The 16,012-nt window shown below is 37.7% G+C and overlaps 1 protein-coding gene across 3 annotated transcripts; it reads right to left on the bottom strand.

Annotated features, from left to right (window-relative positions):
• Window positions 1–588: 588 nt before the first annotated feature.
• On the bottom strand, window positions 589–6,292 carry LOC122035105 (RNA-directed DNA methylation 4-like). Of its 3 annotated transcripts, XM_042594490.1 has the most exons (10): window positions 6,082–6,292; window positions 5,881–5,964; window positions 4,100–4,194; window positions 3,441–3,509; window positions 2,853–2,894; window positions 2,172–2,323; window positions 1,986–2,095; window positions 1,335–1,410; window positions 1,182–1,255; window positions 589–1,104 (listed from the first exon to the last, which is right to left on the bottom strand). In XM_042594490.1, exons 1-10 carry the CDS (start codon window positions 6,221–6,223, stop codon window positions 941–943), a joined length of 1,008 nt encoding a protein of 335 aa, XP_042450424.1. In that variant the 5' UTR covers window positions 6,224–6,292; the 3' UTR covers window positions 589–940. The 3 variants fall into 3 exon arrangements, with proteins under 3 accessions (XP_042450424.1, XP_042450425.1, XP_042450427.1); XM_042594491.1 differs by lacking the exon at window positions 4,100–4,194 and having other exon boundaries at window positions 6,082–6,222; XM_042594493.1 differs by lacking the exons at window positions 4,100–4,194; window positions 5,881–5,964 and having other exon boundaries at window positions 6,082–6,219.
• Window positions 6,293–16,012: the final 9,720 nt, after the last annotated feature.

The raw sequence follows: 16,012 nt of genomic DNA, 5'->3' as shown, positions 1-16,012 counted from the left end.
TGGAACAAGAGATTAATTCTCGACGGATGCATGCCCTTAGGGAAAAAAAATTCCTTCCTCTCCTTAGTCAACTTGACGGTCGGCTATAAGTTAATTTCGTGATTTATCTTCCTTCATATAACTTGGGATATATATATAATATTATTTATTTATCTATCCTACGGAGATGTGTGATTCGGTATTTTTTTTTAAAAAAATTTTAATCAATATATTTTTATATTTAAAAAATATTAAAATTATATCGACAAATTATAATACGGTACCATAATCATACCATAAATCAAAACTTCTACGCAGCTCCAGCATGAAAAAGATAATTTAGCAGCAAGGGGATGATACTCGTGGCTTTGATTACAATGTGGTAATCCAATGAAAGTTCGGCTTCAGAAGTGCTTATATTATCACAAGGAAATATAAGTTTTGGCTTCAGAAGTGCTTATATTATCACATGGAAATATAAGTTTTGGCTTCAGAAGTGTCTATATTATCACAAGAAATGTTGTAATCTACACCTGCATACGTAGTGGCGCAGTAGCTTATCGACTTTTAAATTGTGAAATTTATGCAAATTTAGCGTGAAAAATTAAATTTTTAGATTTCTAATTAATTTGCACAAAAATTAATATTTACACGAGGACATTGTTCTGTTACATTAACCACCAAACACACAACAAATAATAGATGCCAACTTTGGCTGTCTGTTTATAAAAAAAATCGACCACCACAAAATATACATCAAAATGAGACAATCACTACTAGTGTTTGTCTCCACTTGATGCATGCACAACAAACGAATTGACATATTCCCATCTCCAGTACTCTCGATTTTCCTTTCCTCTTCACTGGCAACTTGTCGTTAATAATCAATGACAGGATTTTCATTCTCATCTTCAGCTTCTGAAGTGATTGCTTCAACTTAACAAATGTTCAATAGACAAATTTAACGATAATCCCATCTCCAGTTATCTAGATCATCCTCTTTACTGGCAACTTTTTGTTCATAATTCGAGTCAGAATCTTCAAAGTAAGTGAAAGCACTTTCATTCTCATCTTCATCTTCTGACATCTTTTCATCACAATAATCATTCCATGGATTATTCTCAGCTGCAAATGAACAAGTATTAATATTTGCCAACATTAATATGAGTCAGATTAAGAGGAAATAAAATATACAGTCATACCATTTGAATCATCACTTTCATAATCAGATTGTGATAAACCATCATCATAGTCGTCCTCCATATAAACTTGCACTCTGTAGCAATGATACATAATGAATATCAAAATTAAAATCCAATTGTAAGTATAGATTAATCAAATGTCCAAATTCATACAATGGATACTCATCAATGTTATCCGTGTCTGTGTCCACACCCACTTCATGGGTATATATGTCGTAAACAAAGTTATCTGTTCAAAAGAAATAAAAGGGACAATTTAGCAATGAGATCATAAAGAATCTCATGGAAGATCTTAAACTACATATAAAGTTAATCTAAATTGGATTTTTTGTTTTCAAGCGTCTAAAATAAGGGAAAAAAAAACTGATTTAGCAAATCTCAATGTCTACAAATTTTCTATGCCGTGTGTTACAACCCATCTTCCTAATCCACTAAGGTTCCAGACAAGATTTTCTTCTTCCACATGCATCACATGGATGTGGTTTATGGAAATAAATGAATGGAGAAGAGATTCTGTGATCCCAAGGCTAGTCACCCTGTATTCATCATATATACAGGCTAGTAAGGTACAATTTTCTAAACGGATGTCAAATTAGCCGAGCAACAAAAGGATCAAAAAGCTAAACTGATAAAAAAACGAATATTTAGTTTTAGGAGCATAAGCTAGTCTAATTTAGCTAATAAAGAAATATATTATTTATCATGTCAAAACAAAGGAGTAAAAGTTGATAATTAGATGATATAGAAGACTAAAATATAACATGATTTGTCACTGGAAGATTAAGGATGGTGGAGAAATGGAACCTTCTGTAGTTGCTTTGTAATGTTCAATCTCTTCAACTGCTTGTGGAAGGAATTCCCTGAGAAGTGGTAAATACTTATCCAACATTGCACCATCAACCTCAGGAGCATCTCTGCATTCAAGAATCTCTTATATAAACCAGAAAGATACACTAAAGAAGCAATACAAATACTGAATATTAAATTTACTTGGCCTTTGGCACCCTTTGGTGAGTTTCATCCTCAGCATCAACTCGAACAACATCATACAAATGACATTTTTCATGCAAAGAGTATTCTTCTTCATCTATGCTTCCCCTTTTCTTCCATATTTGTTCAAATCGAGAACTTCTAGTGAGATCCTATAAGATTTAATATGACTTAGCTACATTATCTTGGGAATAAAATCATCCAAATTCAATGTTGCATAATTTTAGCAATGAATTGACAATGAAGCATCTCGTGATAAAACCAATATGAATGAGCAAAACAAACAACTGATAGTCAAAATCATTCCAATGATCTCGAAATATTCAAGTGGATCCTATACATCAAAAGGAATAAAAACTTTATGATACTAATTGAGCAATTGATTTGGTTATACATATGATAATCAAATGTGAAGAGTATATAAGAGTCAAACTGTGCTTACATTTACTCACTATAACAATGAAAAACTGTTTTATCACAAACACATAATTGATCTTGTCATGTGTATAACTGCATTATTGATCCTGTCATATGTATAACTAGTGTATCTACTTAAAAATTATGATATGTAAAATAAATGTTACATTAGAAGACATCTAACACAAAAATTCAGATGTGCATGTTTCATGCATTGGAGAAATTGCAATAATAATTCAATATCATGACGGAGTAATGATCTACCTCATGCTCTTTTATAGCCTTGGACCGTAATTGATCATGTTTCTGCAGGCACAGAAAGTGCAACAAGAATGAATCTATAATTTGAGGCAAAACTGCTGAATATTTCTAAGATTAAGTAAAGTTATTAAACTAGAAAAAATAATAATGGCATCAAAGTAGGCAAATCAAGTGCTATGCATTTTCCATTTTTTTTTTTTTTGAAAGGCCAGGGATGATAGCAAAAAAAGTGTCCAATAATTTGTTTTTGCAAGCGATTTTAGAAAACATGCTCGATATCATTTGATAGAATAATTTCCTCAGCTCTTTGTAATGTGAATCTTACAAAAGATTAATAACCAATTCTATGTTAGAATTATGTGCTGAAAAAACATTCTTTAGGAAATTTTTATGATTAAGGTAGGAATCATAATATAATACATGACAGAAATTGCATAAAATATTGTGTCATTTTAGTAGTGGCGATAATAGCAAATATAAATCAAAGGAAAAAAATGCAGCAGTGAAATGGTAAACAATTCCGCAAGATTAGGTTAGAGTAACATCATATCCTTGATGATGTAACATAGGCAATAGAATTGATAACATTACCTTATCAGGTTTATACAAACTTCTACGGTCAGATCTCCCCTTAAATTCTTTTGTATTTCTGGAAGGTTGCTGCGGGTTGAAAAGAGAGAGAGAAAGAAAGAAGATTACTAACAGATTCAACAGATGAAGTCTAAATAAATGAATTACAATGGGAGATTAGATGTTCAAATGGCGGAATATGTTATATCATATACCTCTACAGCACACAGATAAAGGAAAGATGATAGTAACTCAATAATCTTAGGTGTGCAAGGCAATATGTTTGCAAGAGATCTATGAAAATCCTGTCCATGGAACAATAAATATCCAAGGAAATATTTGGCTGGTAAACAGAATCAAAGTTTTTTTTTATAACAAAGAGAGAATAATTGTGGGAATAAAATAGACATAAGAAAGCCTTAAAAATTCGGGCCTTCATCAGACACTTATACTTCAAAAACATCATTTTTGAGCAGGCAAAAGGGCATTCATATCTCTATAGAAGAAAAATGATTACAAATTAAAACAAATTATTAGATTATATGATTACTGCAAGTAGGAGCATCATAAACTGTGTTAATGTAAACAAGTGGAAGAAAGAGGAACATGCTAAAAGATAACCACCTCTCAAATCAAATGAAAAAGGAGTATACAGAGAGTAACAGAGATTAGGTGTTAACCAGAAAAGAATGCAGCACATCTTTGACAGACTGGGAGTGCCCAACTGTCTCAAGATGCTGAACCAAAATCTTCTTACTTGCAAGCTCATTGAGAACTGCAATTTAGAAGCCTCATTGATGAGAATTTTCAGTCACATATGTTCACAGAATAAAGACAACCTCACGGAATAGGCAGCCAATCAAAGCTACTTATCAGAAATTACAAAGCAAAACACAGAACATGAGGGGTTATCATTTTTAAAACTGTCAATTACAAACTTATAAGGAACTACTCAGGTCTTTCCCATAGCTTTATATTTACATCATTGGACGTTATACAAGAGTTCATGATTCCCTTTCACCAAAAGGGAAAAACTCAACCCATGTGATTTAGGAATTACAATTTACAAGAAGAAAAGTAAAAACATGAAGACAAAAGGAACCTAATAATCCAATACAAAGATCACTTTATTGTAACAATTACATGATAGATCTTCATGTTAACCTAATGAACAAAAATTTCTCAAAAAACCACCACTATATCTGTTCTGTCTGGATCAAGTGTCTGCCATTTATCTAATGTTTAAGTGTTTGAACACATGGCATCACTGCCCCCAATTCAAAGGGGGAAAAAATACTACATATCAAGTAATTTTCTATCTTCAAATCATTTTTTAAACAAAAAGGCAACCAAACTAGCATATATAACACCAATTAGAAGACAAAATGACCAACAAGAGTATAACATGGGACTAATATTTTGTGAAAAGATCAAACATTTGATTGGCCAATGCTTAGGCTAGGTAGCATGTTTGTGGTGGCAATAAACAACCATAATGAAAGCTATAGATATCTAACACAACATAGTCATCGCTAATGTCACTTTAAGTTTCCAGTAAAGCAAAAAAAGGAATCATAAAAGATCAAAACATCATTCCACGGTGATGAATTTTCTAGTCAAAAAACATGGGATCATGTTATAAATTGGACAATGACCAAAATGTGGTTGCAAGAGTTCACTCTATGTAATTTGGAAACATATATTTTCTTCATGGGCATTGAATATTATTAAGAATTTTGAGGTCATAAAGTAAAGTCGATATATACCAAATAAAACTCTAGTGCACATATTAAAGTTATCTCTCTGTTGTTTACCTCATTTGAATAGTTCAATGACTACATCACATATTTGGAATAAATGGCATTGCCTATGAAAATTATTTTTTGCTATTCTCATGAAGCCCATAAAATGGCTACTTTCTTTCAATCTGCACTTATATGCACAAACTTCTTCATGAATGAGGAATGGAAAAAATAAGACATAACAAATGAATCTATAGGATTGGAGCTTTCAGAGTTGAGGAGATTGAAATACAAAAGATGAAGAATCAACAAACTGTCTATTTTGGGAACTAGGGTGTACTTGCTACAACAACGAGACAGAATAGAAATTTTTGTGATCGGACAAGACATGAAGCAGAAATCTTAATATGTATGTGAGGGCTACACAGCATCAAAATGACTAATTGAGAATTTTTCTTGTTGAAATCATGATTACAAAATCTATAAATATTCAATATAATTTATAAATTAATATAAGCTACTAACAGATTATTAATATATGCTACCCCATTTCAGTTTGACTCGTTCTTTCCAAGTCCCTAGCACATAAAGAACATAGATTATATCTAGAAACCATTTTAGAGTTCCTCCATTTTCAAGTAGCAACAACTCAATAAATGCATGCATTGAAATTATGATAACCCCATTAAAAACAGTAAAAAGAAAAGAAGAAAGTTAACCTTTTCCTGTGCCGCAATCAGATATGGAGAGATTTCCAAGACCCAAGAATACTTTTTTATGTGGCCTTTCATCAATCTCCAACCCTAACCACATAAAACCCCCCCCCCCAAAAAAAAAACCTCAACCTTTATCTTCGCCTCCTTAATATTATTCAAACAAAATTACAAAGGAAAAAAGAAAAGAAAAGAAAAATAACTCACAGAAGGCATCGAGTTTGGCTTGAAAGGCCTTCCGCTTAACCCTAACGATCACCGGCTTTTCGGTGATCAAACTCAGAGGTGAAGGCTTTCCGGTGATCAAACTCAGCGGAGGAGACTTTCCGGTGATCGACGGAGGAGCCATCGAACGAAAGTAAACGCCCGGAGAAAAAGAATCGCCCAAAGAACAAGAATCGAGGTTTAGGTGAATAGGTTTCGTAAACGAAAAAAAACCTCCCTATCTGCTTATTTATAGGCTGCGCCACGATCACCGGTCCGGTTAACCCGGTTACATGGGTCCGAACCGGAAGCTACTTATTCACCGAGGGAGTAAACAAAGGGCCAAATAAGTTGCAGCAGAGTCCATTTATTGAGCTATCGAATGAGAGGCCTCTGTGCTGAGATTTTGTCAATTAAAATTAATTTCAAGGTTATTTTCAAAAATGCTTCCAATATTTATTAGTTATCGTTAAAATATCACTAAAAGTATTTTACTATTAAATTATCACCGAATACCGGAGAAAAGGAGGGAATATTTAATAATAAAATAAAATAATTTACTTTTAATAATAATTAAATCATAATTAGAAATATATTTTAAAACACCCTTATTTAATGTAGTCTTAAAAGGTAATTTATTAAAAACACTCACTTAACTTAAAAAAAAAAAGAGAGTCAAAATACGTACCAAACTTTGATAAATGACCGTCGCCCTAACTAAAGCATTGAGTCTATTTTTTTTTTTAATAATAATTAAAACAACAAAATAATACTCCTTTTTTTAACAAAAAATAACACGTTAATATATTTTAAATTTTAAAAATATCTTTACTCTACTATTATTATAATATTTTTAAAAATAATTAATAAAAACATATTTTAACATAATAGTAATAATAATTTTAATTAAATTCAAATATTTTTATTTTATATTATAATAGTTATTAAATCTATTATTTTATTAGAATAAATATATTTTTAAGATGAGAAATATATTATATTATATATTTGTTTTTTTAAAATTAAAAATTGGTACCGTTTTAATATTTATCCTTTTTAAAAAATATTTAATAAAGTTAGATGTTACCCTAATTTCTCTCTCCTTCTGATTTATTTTATTTTACATCAACTATTAAAAGATTTTGAATGCAGGTAATTAAAAATACACATTATATTTTTTTTTATGGGCAAAAGTAAAAGGTTGTTTTTTTCCCAATTCACGAGTCACAATTTTTCATAACTAATAAATTCACATTTTAACTATTAAAACTTTAATTATTATAATTATGTTATATTATAACTATTAAAACTGTAATTACTATAATTATTAATCATTGTAAAGATTTGATTGATTTATTTAATATTCATATTATAACAGTTAATAATAAGTAATTGTTATAACAGAGTTTAGATTCAATCGGGTAATTGCTTGTTTTCTATTGGTCTCTTATATAATTTGTATATCAGATCGGCAGGATAAAAACTAGTTAAATTGATTGTAATTTTTTCTCAAATCAACTTCCCATCTAAATTATAGTTTATTAGGTCAAGTCAGGAAGCTAAAGGTCGTTAGCGGTTGGGTGGAAAGTATGAAGTTGACATGAGTGGCTCGTTCACCGTCGGTGGTCTTCAATCATCTAACTCGATCCAAATTATAATTTAAATGAAAAAATAAATTTAAAAGAAATTGTAGTCCATTTTAATCCGATTCTAATTATAATTTGACGTGTAAATTACAGAAGAAATAAAAAACTAGAGATTAGGGAGTAAAACATCACGGACTATAACTTCAGACATTACACCGAAAAGAGCAATCCTAGAGATTAAACACCGGATGAGATACCCTTTTAATCGCCTTGGATTTCCCGAGCCCGACTGTTATAACTATCAGAAATTGATAGTCTGGGATTTTCTAGATCGTCTTGAGAGCGACGATCTTAATCTAGGTGCCTTTTCTTTTCCGATCTAATCTCTTCCACCGCCATTCTTTCTCCTAATTTGGTTTTCCCCTAATTCGATGATCGGGAACACCCGAGTTCTTACCCTAGTTCTTGGCTTCCAAATTGAAGTCTTTGCAGAAGCTTTGAGCATCTATGAATTCAAGGAGAAAATAATAATACTCCTTAGACGATTGTTTTTGCTCTACAGATTTAAAGAAGACTAAAAAATTATAATAAAAAAAAAAGACAGTAATCTATACCTTATTAGAACTAGGAAGCTAAACAGAGATGAGTCTCAAGCTTAAAATGAGAGTAAGATCAAGGGCTAAACAGGGATGTGCCTTGAGCTTGAAAAAAAAAAATCCTCTTGACACATGTTTTTCTCTTCTACAAATTTAAGATGAATTTATGTTTTTATTAAAAGAACTCTGAGATAAAAACTTCGATTAAATTTGTTTGCATCTTTTTCATGTCCATCTAAATTTTCTACTTGTAGATTGGATTTTAAAATTGTATTTAGTGCAAATGTGCTTGACTTTCTAGAAAATGTAAGTCCTTGAACTTTCATATCTCAATCTTACAGGAGTTGGATTGCTAATCTTTTCGTTATTTTTGCTGATTTGTCCTTGCTGCGATTTGACTCAAACAAAAATGCTTTGTTACATTGTAGCAGCTCACCGACCCATGTTTGAGGATATCTTTTTTTTTCCTAGCATAATTCAGCCAACTTTTGAATTATGATGTTTATCCGATTTGGATGAGGACCCATGTCAAAATTGAAAAGAAGATAAATTCCTGAGCCGGATTATTTCTATGTTTGCGTATTCTGTCTCTTTAGCTTTGCATTACATTAAGAGACGTGTTATCTGCAATACTTTCCTCCCATTAGCCCCTCAGTCATGAATGCAATCTCTCAACAAACTCAACAATCATCCGAATTCATAATTGCAGTCTGTCAACAAACCCCCCTAATCAGGAAGGAAGCCTCTTTGCGAACATTACCAGACAAGAGTAAAACCCATCTGCAAAGTTCGGTCCCATGGCAGATATGTTAAGGAACGACATCTCAGAAGCTTTCCTTTGATGATTTGTTGGCTGCATCTGACGCTGTTTAATTTTAGATCATTCTCATTCTTTCAACTTTAGTTCTCGTTCTTTCAACTTGAGTTAGATAAATATTTAGATGGTGTTTAATTTAGTGATTTGGGAATGAGCGAATGATTTCATTTCCAAATCTTATGTTTGATTAATAAGAATGAAATTAAAATTTTAAAATGAAATTCAAAAATTTGGATATTGATGAAACCTACCTCCTCCCTTGGGTTTGATGAAAATGAGAATTAAGTTTTGGATGAAAATACTCTTAATATATTTGTTCAATTTTTCTATCATATCATTTTCTCTTTTCTTGTTCTCTCTCATCATACTTTCTCTCTCCCTATTCTATCATCACACTTTCTCTCTCATTATACTTTCTCTCTTCTCAATTTCTCCTATCATATACTCTTTCTCCTTATTTTCTCTCATCACACTTTCTCTCTTTTCATTCTTTCTTATCATACTTTCTGTCTCGTCATCCTCTCTCATCATGCTTTCTCTCTCCTTATTTTTCTCATTATACTTTCTCTCTTCTCAATCTCTTCCATCACACTCTCTTTTTTCATTTTCACTGATCACATTTTCTTTCTCTTCATTCTCTCCCATCACACACTCTCTCATCACATTCTCTCTCCTCATCCTCTCTCATCATGCTCTCTTCCATCATGTCCCCTCGAGATGGTCTAGTGGCTAGCACATGAGGTATTGTCACCATGAGGTTTGGGGTTCGAATCTCAGTAAAATCGAGGTAAATGTCTCCCTAATGTGTTAGTCACTATTCCAAAGGCTAGTAGCTGCCCGTGATTTACCTCCTTCGTATTGGCCCTGAGATGGGTTGGCAGAGGCGCTGGGGGAGAGCGTATTTGTTTTTTTGCCACCATGCTCTCTCCCATCACACTCTCTTTCTTCATTTTCTCTTATCACATGTTCCCTCTCTTTATTCTCTCTCATCACACTTTCTCTCTCATCATATTTTTCTCTCACGTTCAACTTTATCTTGCATCTAATTTTTTCTCTTATTTTCTTCTAGGGTAAAAAGGGACATTTTAGTTTATTCCGATAGAAAATATTCAGCTAACTAAATATTATTTTTAAGAGTGATATCTATGCTCATATCCATTCCCATTCCATAAAACTATGATTCCTATTCCCATCCCGATTCTCAGGAAAGAACCAAACACCACTTTAATACATGAAAAGAAAATGCATATAAAAAATATGAGACTACCGAGATTTACTTGGTTTATAACTGAGAATGTTGCTAATCCAAGGCAATATTAGCAATAGCAAAGTCTCCTTCTTCGAGCAAAGTCAGAGACGGAGAAGCCCCATACAACGTTTGAAAGAACGACTTGAAAATACAAACAACAGAATGAAAATTAAGTACAGAAAGTGAGGTTTTGAACTTCTAGGATCAGAGCTCTATTTATAGCTCACTGGTCGAAATAGTCATTTTGATGATGTGACAGTTTCAGACGCATAGATTTGGGCACCCCCAGCGGTACAAGTTTATCAGCTTCGCAATGGCTTGGAGATAAAACTTTATCCTTGCCCAGGTGCCTAGACTCGTCCGAGCGCCTTTAGTGCTGTTGACGTGGACCCAAGACCTATCCACGTTGTAACGGCTCGAAGAGGCACCCTGCACTGGCCCAGGGCGATCCGGGCACTCGGACAGGTCTGAGCACCTGAAGTTCGTGTTAGGATCTTCGGATGGCTAGAGAGGGGGGGTGTGAATAGCCTCCTCTAAACGCTTAAGGAATTTCTTCCTACAAATCGTTAGCGCAGCGGAAATATGCATGCAAACAAAAATGTAATACACGAAAAAGAAAGACAAGCACCACTAACACCAGTATGTACGAGGTTCGGGGATAACTTGCCCCTACTCCTCGGCGTGTCCGTAAGGTGGACGATTCCTTGATCTTTCGGTAGATCACACTCGGATAGATTCCGGCTAAAGATTTCCTCCTTCTCGGTGGAGTAACCTCTCCACAAAGTCTCCAGAGATATGTAAATGAAGCACAAGACTTACAGCAATCAGTGGCTAGAAAGAATGAAGAATACGCTCACAGCCACACGAAGACGACAGCAGAGCGCAAGAAGGAAAAACAACAGCTTCTCAGCCAAGAGCTCGAAAAAAAATATTTTCACTTGCTCGATCGATTGATAGTTCTTCTATCATCTTCCTTCTTCTTATGCCTCTGTTTTTCCACTGCGTTCAACCTGTACAGAATCACTGTCAACCTGCACCGAATCGCTACTGCAAGCTAAGGCGTCGCCAATCACTCTTCCTCCTCATCTGATTCTCTGAACTCACACCAATAGAACCCATGTTCTTCACAGGTGTTTATGAGCTCGAACCAATAAGCAAGAGTCAAGCTGACTGTCAACTGATCGCAGCCAGATCGCAGCCAGTGAACGTTGATGCTCCAATTGCACCATTTGCAGCGAAACACAGTAGAAAGAATACTTTGTCTTATTCTCCTGATTGAGTTTAATTTGAATTTAAGCATTGGTATGATACCTGCAACCTGCAAATTGAAAAGCTCACAGCAGATGATTAAATCAGACGAATCAGAAGTTGCAGAGAAACAACAGAAACTTTATTCATTATTGTGGATCGGTCAGCAGACCGATCCACAACCTTTCTGACTGATCAGGCCATAGCCTGATCGGTCCAGGAAGGCTCTGATCGATCTGTGGACCGATCAGGCTATAGGTGGATCGGTCCACAGACCGATCCCCCTATCTTCTTCTGCCTCCTGACAGGCTATAGGTTGATTCACGAGAGTTACCTGATTGGTTCTTGATTGTCCGGTGACCGATCCGATAACCATAGTATCACGGATCGGTCAAGCACCGATCCAATCTCTATGTAGGTTTAGAGCTTGACCCTAAACCCTAAAGCCTTCGGTCTAGAGGCGAGCTCACGAGCCCTCTCGACCTAGTCCGGAGAACGAGCTACCGAGCCTCTCCGACTTCCACGTCCGGTCCGGAGAGCGAGCTACGAGGCCCTCTCGACCTAGTCCGGAGAAGCAGTGCCGAGCCCTCTCGACTCCGGTCCGGTCCGAGCGAGTTACAAGCCCTCTCGGCCTAGTCAGGAGAGCAGTGCCGAGCCCTCTCGACTCCGTCCGGTCCGAGAACGAGCTCGAGCCTCTCGACCTAGTCCAGAGAACGAGCTACCGAGCCCTCTCCGACTCCGCGTGCCAAGTTTCCATACTTGGAATTTTCCCTTCCACCTGATCAACCTTGATCAGTAATCAATCTAAGTTTAATTAATATCTGATACAAATTTAAATCAGTGTCAACATCAAAACAACAGCCAGGTCAGATTGTATCAACAATCTCCCCCTTTTTGTTGTTTGACAACATGATTTAAGTTTAGATCAGAAATGCTCATCTTCCATAATTTTAGGAGAATTAAGATCCTTCCCCTAAGACGGATACAACACTATGTAAGGAAATCAATAATCCTCAAGGTTATCCTCTCCCCTAAAATCAAAACTTCATTCATCTCTAAACTTAGTTATCTTCTCCCCCTTTGTCAAACACCGAAAAGGTGCAAATTAGGTAATAAGACTTAAAGGACTCCCCCTTAACCCATACTGTCTCTTTCTTAATCCACATAGAATTCTTTCTAAGTGTACAATCAAGATATGACATATGAAAAGTATATAAATAGCCAATAAGAACTGAAACATAAAGAGAAGCAAGTAATAGAAAAATGAGTAGCATAAATATATGAAAACAGCTAATATCCAGGTCAGACACATGTATCTATCAAACAGTATCTGAAACATAGACAATCAAAATGACCAACATAAAACAAAGTGTATCAATCAACATCCTCAATATGAGGAGCATCATCATCATCAGCTGGAGGAATGAGTCCCTGAGGCGGCAAGCTGCTGCTCGAAGGTGGATAGCACGAGAAATACTGCGGAGGTGGGTAGCTGGCCATCCATCCCAGAAGCACCTGCTGCGTCTCCAACTGCTGACTGCGTAGATCATCGTAACGCTAGTCAATCCGAACGCGCAGCCCATGGAGCTCAGCGGCCAGCAGCTCATCATGCTGATCGATGCGGCTCTCCAGCTCAGCGATCTGCCAGCGCAGATCAGGATCTGCCTCTCCATACTCAGCAGCAGGAGGAGGAGGAGCAGCATCAACCTGTCGTGGAGGTGCCCGTGGTAACTCACCCAGTGCTCTCCCAGCCTTCCAACGAACCTCCCCATACTGTCCTATGATGCCAGACTTGGAAAATGCACGTTTTCCAAATCTGTAGTCCTGCCTCACCATCTTGACTATCCTTCCCTTGGAGATATCAATCTATAGGGTCTCGAGCCAATCCATAATTATATGCCCATAAGGCATATAAACGGTGAAGCTGTTAGGCTCACTATAGGAGATGATAGATGAATAAATGCTCGACATGATGTCAAAATCAAAACGCCGACGCAATCCATAAAGCATCAAGCAGTGATATGGTCGGATCTCTGACAAGGGTTTAGATGTGATTGGCAGAAGGCAATTTGTGACAATCTTAAAGAGAATGTAATCTAGGGCAGATAATCTCAGGGCTGCAAAGGTAGGAAAATCAACATCTAACTCATCTTGTCCACCCGGTCTTGGATAGCCGAAGAAGCACTCATAAATGGAGTTAGATGAGACATCAAATGGAGAAGGTAAGGGGTCTGGTAAATCAGGATATATGGAAAAGACATTTCCTGAACACCTCCGGCAATCTAGATAATCAAAGAAGGTCGAGAAATTGAAATCAATAGTCTGCTTAGCAACTCTAGTTTTATAATTAACATCATTAGTTTGATGAATGATCCTGTCCGAAAGCTGAGTCGGACGAAGACTGGTCACGGCGGCCTAGATGTTGACGGAAAGTCGTGGATGATCCAGCTCCCACGGGCGGCTGACGATGCTACAGGCTCCTGCACACACTCAGACGATCCCCCCTCCTCACGTTAGAAACCAGAACCCAGGGAAAAAGTCCCCAGGTCAGGCCCTTCGACGCTCAAGTCAGGTACTTTTTCCCCAGAAAACGCAGAGAGGAAAGAAAAAACGACTCCAAATGAAAAGTTGTGGAAAAAAGTGATGAGATAGCGTACCCGTGTACGAGGAATCCTCCTCTTTTTATGCGCCAGCTAGGGCTTCTAGAACCTGCAAGTATCTCATAAAACGTTAGACACTGGGCTTTGTCATGTAGTGAAGGACACCTGTCTGGCTACTATTGGTTAGGGAGGCATCTTTTCGTTTAGGAACCTCCGCTTTTGCGTAGGGACTTTGTCAGGTAGTGAAAGACACCTGTCTGGTTATTACTGGTTATGAAGGCATCTTCTCGTTTAGGAACCTCTACCTGTGCGTATGTCCCCTGGTATGTGATGATTACCTCCTCACCTCCTCCTGTTAGACCTGCTCCCCAGCTTTTAAGCGAAGCCTATAGTCGAGTTGTCCCTGAATAGCTCTGTCGATTCCAACCTGTACTGTGTGACTTATGCTCAGGGCCTTCGAACGCAGGCCTATAGATCGAGCTGTCTCTGAACAGCTCTGCCGATCCCGACCTATACCGTGTGACTTATGCTCCGGGCCTTCGAACGCAGGCCTGTAGATCGAGCTGTCTCTAAACAGCTCTGCCGATCCCGACCTATACCGTGTGACTTATGCTCCGGACCTTCGAACGTAGGCCTGTAGATCGAGCTGTCTCTGAACAGCTCTGCCGATCCCGACCTGTACCGTGTGACTTATGCTCCGGGCCTTCGACCGCAGGCCTGAACCGATCCCGACCTGTACCGTGTGACTTATGCTCCGGGCCTTCGAACGCAGGCCTGTAGATCGAGCTGTCTCTGAACAGCTCTGCCGATCCCGACCTGTACCGTGTGACTTATGCTCCGGGCCTTCGAACGCAGGCCTGTAGATCGAGCTGTCTCAACGAGTCTCTGATCCTGACACATGCAGTGTGACTTATGCTCCGGCCTTGAACGCAGCCTGTAGATCGAGCTCTCGAGCAGCTCTGCCGATCTGACTGCAGTGTGACTTATGCTCGGGCTTGAACGCAGGATCGAGCCTCGACACTCTGCCGATCCACTGCACTGTGTAACTGCTTCAAACGCAGTAGATCGAGTGCTCTCGAACAGCTTTGCCGATCCCGACTGCATCTTGTGTGACTTATGCTCCGGCCCGATGCGCAGCTGGAGATCGTCTGCCTCAAACAGCTCTGCCGATCCCAACCTGTACCGTGTGACTTATGCTCCGGGCCTTCGAACGCAGGCCTGTAGATCGAGCTGTCTCTGAACAGCTCTGCCGATCCCGACCTGTACCGTGTGACTTATGCTCCGGGCCTTCGAACGCAGGCCTGTAGATCGAGCTGCCTTTAAACAGCTCTGCCGATCCCGACCTGTACCCTGCGTTTTGCCTGTCGTCTCCTTTTGTCTTTCAACTACTTTGCCCCCTTGATCGACAAGTATGCCTGGCCTCTGACTACCACATATGCTTGACTTTGACTGCCCAGTCAGCTTGACTATTGACTGCCACATCATCTTGACTTTTGACCGCTATATGGCCTTGACCCTTCTCACCCTTTCCTTTTGGGCCCCTCCTTTGCCAGCCGTATCACAAGCCTCCCCCACAAGTCTAGTCGAAGGAGGACGACAGTCTGACTGACTAGACCTCAGCACATCTCTAAGATCTCAGCATATCTTTGTGACCTCAGCATATCTCTATGTTTTACCATACCTCTGCGCCCTCTGCTTCCTGCCTCACGTACCAACCTTTGTGTCCCGTCGCCTGGGATACTATGCCTCTTTAATTGCTTTACCAGTTGCTTGGGGTACCGTGTCCATGTAGTTGCTTTGACTTGGGTACCCACCCCCCTTTTTAAACAGCTTTACAG

The sequence above is a fragment of the Zingiber officinale genome, chromosome 11B (assembly GCF_018446385.1).
Source record: "Zingiber officinale cultivar Zhangliang chromosome 11B, Zo_v1.1, whole genome shotgun sequence".
NCBI lineage: Eukaryota > Viridiplantae > Streptophyta > Magnoliopsida > Zingiberales > Zingiberaceae > Zingiber > Zingiber officinale.
Note: the sequence above shows the minus strand (reverse complement) of the source record. Positions and strands in the feature narration are given on the sequence as shown.

Excerpts from the sequence above, each read along its gene's own strand:
- LOC122035105 (XM_042594490.1), bottom strand. The coding sequence starts at position 6,223 with ATGGCTCCTCCGTCGATCACCGGAAAGTCTCCTCCGCTGAGTTTGATC. Across the intron at positions 3,510-4,099 it reads ATGTGCTGCATTCTTTTCTG|CAACCTTCCAGAAATACAAA; the intron begins GTTAACACCTAA and ends TTCAACCCGCAG. Across the intron at positions 1,411-1,985 it reads TTACAAAGCAACTACAGAAG|ATAACTTTGTTTACGACATA; the intron begins GTTCCATTTCTC and ends TCTTTTGAACAG.